This window comes from Primulina tabacum, chromosome 18 (assembly GCF_025594145.1).
Source record: "Primulina tabacum isolate GXHZ01 chromosome 18, ASM2559414v2, whole genome shotgun sequence".
In the NCBI taxonomy this organism is placed as follows: Eukaryota; Viridiplantae; Streptophyta; class Magnoliopsida; order Lamiales; family Gesneriaceae; genus Primulina; species Primulina tabacum.
Window position 1 is genome coordinate 4,412,043 of NC_134567.1, and position 4,155 is coordinate 4,416,197.

Sequence of the window (4,155 nt, forward strand, 5' to 3'; positions counted from 1 at the left end):
AGTGGAATTTGAAATTAATTTGGTCCCTGGTGCTGCACCAATTTCAATGGAACCTTACCGAATGGCGCCAGCAAAACTAAAGGATTTAAAGGAGCAACTTCGGGAATTATTGGACAAGAAGCAAATCCGACCTAGTGCATCCCCGTGGGGAGCCCCAGTACTGTTCGTAAAGAAGAAGGACGGAAACATGAGACTATGCATTGATTATAGGGAGTTGAATAAGATCACAATAAAGAATAAGTACCCGCTCTTAAGAATAGATGATATTTTTGATAAACTAAAAGGAGCAAAGGTCTTTTCAAAACTCGGCCTAAGATCAGGTTATCATCAATTGAAGGTCAAGGCTGAAGATATTCTTAAAAAAACTTTTAGGACAAGATATGGACATTATGAATTCGTAGTGATGCCTTTTATTTTAACAAATGCTCCTGCAGCATTAATGGACCTCATGAACAGGGTATTCGAGCCATACCTCGATAAGTTTGTGGTAGTTTTTATAGATGATATCCTGGTGTACTCGCCAAGTGAGGAAGACCATCGAGAGCATCTGCGTTTCACGTTGCAGTCACTGCATGAAAAGGAACTATACGCCAAATTTAAGAAATGTGAATTTTTGCTAAAAGGTGTGGCTTTCTTAAGCCATATAATCTCTGAATTAGGGGAGTCAGTGGACCCTAAGAAAGTAGAGGCGATCAGGGACTGGCCACAACCGAAAACAGTAAACAAAGTTAGGAGTTTTCTGGGTTTAGCTGGCTATTATAGAAAATTTGTTGAATGATTTTCTTCTATAGTCATTCCTCTCACCAAACTTACAATGAAAAATTCGAAATTCATTTGGAATGAAGCATGTGAGAAAATTTTTGAAACCCTGAAGACGAAACTCGCACCTACACCAGTACTAGTTCTTCCCGAGGATGGAAAGAACTTCACAATATATAGTGACGCTTCAAAGGAGAATTAGGATGTGTTCTTATGCAGGAAGGTCAGGTAATTGACTACGCATCAAGGCAATTAAAACCTTATGAGAAAAATTACCCAATTCATGATCTTGAGTTAGCAGCAATTGTATTTGCGCTAAAGATCTGGAGACATTACCTTTATCGGGTCAAATGCGAAGTATTTACTGATAATCAGAGCCTCAAATACATACGCACTCAAAAATAACTAAACATGAGGCAAAGAAGGTGGATTGAACTTCCCAAAGATTACGATTTATCAATCAATTACCATCTGGGTAAGGCAAATAAGGTAGCAGATGCTTTGAGCCGAAGGAACATTGGGAAGGTGAGCTTATCCTCTCTATCAGCACAACCATGCCTCCGGGAAGCAATAAAATTGAAACAAAGTCAAGATCCCTCCATCACGAAGATTAAGGAACAAATTCAAGAAGGAAAAAGTCAAGAATACCAGACTGAAGAGAATGGTGTTCTCTGGATGAAGGGACGTTTGTGTGTTCCAGACATCGATGGGATTTGGGAAGAAGTAATGTCCGAGACACATAAGCCGAAATTTTCAGTCCACCCGGGAAGCACCAAGATGTATCGAGATTCGAAAAAGAATTATTGGTGAAATGGAATGAAGAAAGACGTAGCTGTCTTTGTTTCTAAGTGCCTAGCCTGTCAATAAGTCAAAGCGGAATATCAACGACCTGGAGGACTTCTGCAACCATTACAAATACCAAAGTGGAAGTGGGAACACATCTCCATGGATTTCGTAGTAGGATTACCAAAATCGAGACAAAGTCATGATGGGATTTGGGTAATCGTTGAAAGATTACCAAATCGGCACATTTCTTACTAGTTCAAATGAATTAAAACTTGGGTAAACTAGCCACCTTGTACACGGATAACATAGTGAGATTACACGGGGTTTCGGAAAGTATATTATTCGATAGAGACCCAAGATTTGTATCACAATTTTGGAAAAGTTTTTTAGAAGCCATGGGACCAAAGTAACTCTCAGCACGGCCTATCATCCACAGATTGATGGCCAAAACGAAAGTACAATTCAAACCTTCGAGGACATGTTGAGGGCATGTGCTCTGGATTTTAATGGGAATTGGAGTGAATAGTTAACTCTGATAGAATTTTCCAATAATAAAAGCTATCACAGTAGTATCGAAATGGCTCGTATGAAGCACTGTATGGTCGAAAGTGTAGGTCACCTATGTACTGGGATGAAGTCAGAGAAAAGGCTATCACTGGACCTGAGCTTGTTCAAGAAACCATTGAAAAAGTAGCCATAATCAAGGAAAGAATCAAGGCAGCTCAAGATCGACAAAAGAACTAGGCTGATTTAAAGCGAAGACCGTTGGAAATAGAAATCGGTGAAAAAGCTTATGTTAAAGTCTCACCTATGAAAGGAGTGGTTCGGTTCAGCAAGTCTGGAAAACTAAATCCAAGATATGTTGGACCCTTCGAGATACTGGAAAATTTTGGAACCCTAGCCTACCGACTGACTTTACCACCAGAAATGTCAAGAGTTCACAACGTCTTCCACATCTCACAACTAAGAAAATATGTCCCAGACCCGAGTCACATTCTTAACATTGCACTGCTGATGATCAAAGGACACCTGAACAAAGAGCTAAAATATGAATAATTCCTTATTCGAATAGTGGACACCTAAGATCAAGTGCCGAGAAACCGAAAAATCTCATATGTCAAGATACAATGGTCGAACCATACGGAACGAGAATCAATTTGGGAATTAGAAGAAAGAATGCATACTCAATATCCTAATCTGTTTAAAAGATCTAGCTAATCCAATTCTCGAGGATGAAACTTCCACTAAGGAGGGTGGGATGTGAGGAATTGGAATTTCAAAGCAAATCATGTAAGCAATCACACTCGAAATGAAGTTCAAAACTTTAATCGTAACTATAAAACTCAACTATAAACTTAAAATTTCAGTTATCACGGCTCGAGGATGAACTCAAAAGGGACCTACGCCATAAGAAACTTTGAGGATCGAAGAGTTGTCGCCGAAAGAGTAAACCCCCAGCTCATGAACCTAATATTTTAGCTCAAGGAAGCCCATCCATTCTTGTCCTAAAAGAACTAAAAATTGAGCTAGAAGAAGAGCTAAGGATTAGACAAATTTAATGTGCAAGAAACGACTCTTTAGTTAACCAAAGTGACCCTTGAGTTGAAATGTGATCGATTAAGGTGCCCGTATGCGCAACGGAAGTTTAAAAATTTTTTTCTAGCAAGAAAACCGAGCACCCTAAACAATAGTGTGTAGCAAATACAATAAAACACAAAATGACATTCATAGAGTTTTTTAGAAAATAAAGGAGAATTGACAACCAAAATTTCGGCCATCTTAGTTTAGGAGAGAAGGGGAAACATTTTTTCTTGGTTGTGTAAAAAGTTAAAGTGTGTCCCAAAGGCATGCATGCTTATTGACTCAAAAAGTTGTCTCCAACCTTTCACCTCCCAAGCATGCAATTCTATTTGGGCTTGTAACAATAACAAAGCTCATGGACTTTAATTTAATTGTTTCAAACAAATTTGAGACCAATTAAACCAAATTTGAGACCAATTAAACCTTACTTGATTTTATTCAAGCCCACTAGTTGGATAATTATTTCTAATTGGACTCTACAAGGCCCAATGTTGTTTAATTAATTCAACACTTGAATTAATTTAATTATTTGGACTCTACTAGGTCCACTAGCATTTAATTAATTCAACACTTGAATTAATTTAATTATTTGGACTCTACTAGGTCCACTAGCATTTAATTAATTCAACACTTGAATTAATTTAATTTAATCCATAATGATGTTTTATGAAAATCACAATTTTCAAATACATTATTTGTTTGACCAAGTTTTAATTTAGGAACACTTCCTCAAATTAAAAGTTACATTCTACTTATAAAAGTCATACTTCTATTTTTATTTACGCTTATAAACTCCTTTATAAGCCGTTCAACACATTGAACTATTTTAACTTCTCAACGGGATCTAGAAAGTTAGCACTTGTGTGGCTCTCAATGGTTCATTGATACAACTAGCCGTGAGTTCACATCTCCATGTGATTCGGGACTAAACATGTCCTTATATGAGCATACCCCAATTGCTTCATTCTTACTTATCAACTCCTTGATAATAAGAACGATAGAACTCAAGTCTGATAGTAACCAACCAAT

General features: G+C 37.5%; 1 protein-coding gene across 1 annotated transcript; it reads left to right on the forward strand.

Annotated features, from left to right (window-relative positions):
• The first annotated feature begins 1,170 nt into the window (after positions 1–1,170).
• LOC142532257 (uncharacterized) lies at positions 1,171–2,289 on the forward strand. The gene is made up of 2 exons (XM_075638576.1): positions 1,171–1,565; positions 2,160–2,289. Exons 1-2 carry the CDS (start codon positions 1,171–1,173, stop codon positions 2,287–2,289), a joined length of 525 nt encoding a protein of 174 aa, XP_075494691.1.
• The last annotated feature ends 1,866 nt before the right edge of the window (positions 2,290–4,155 follow it).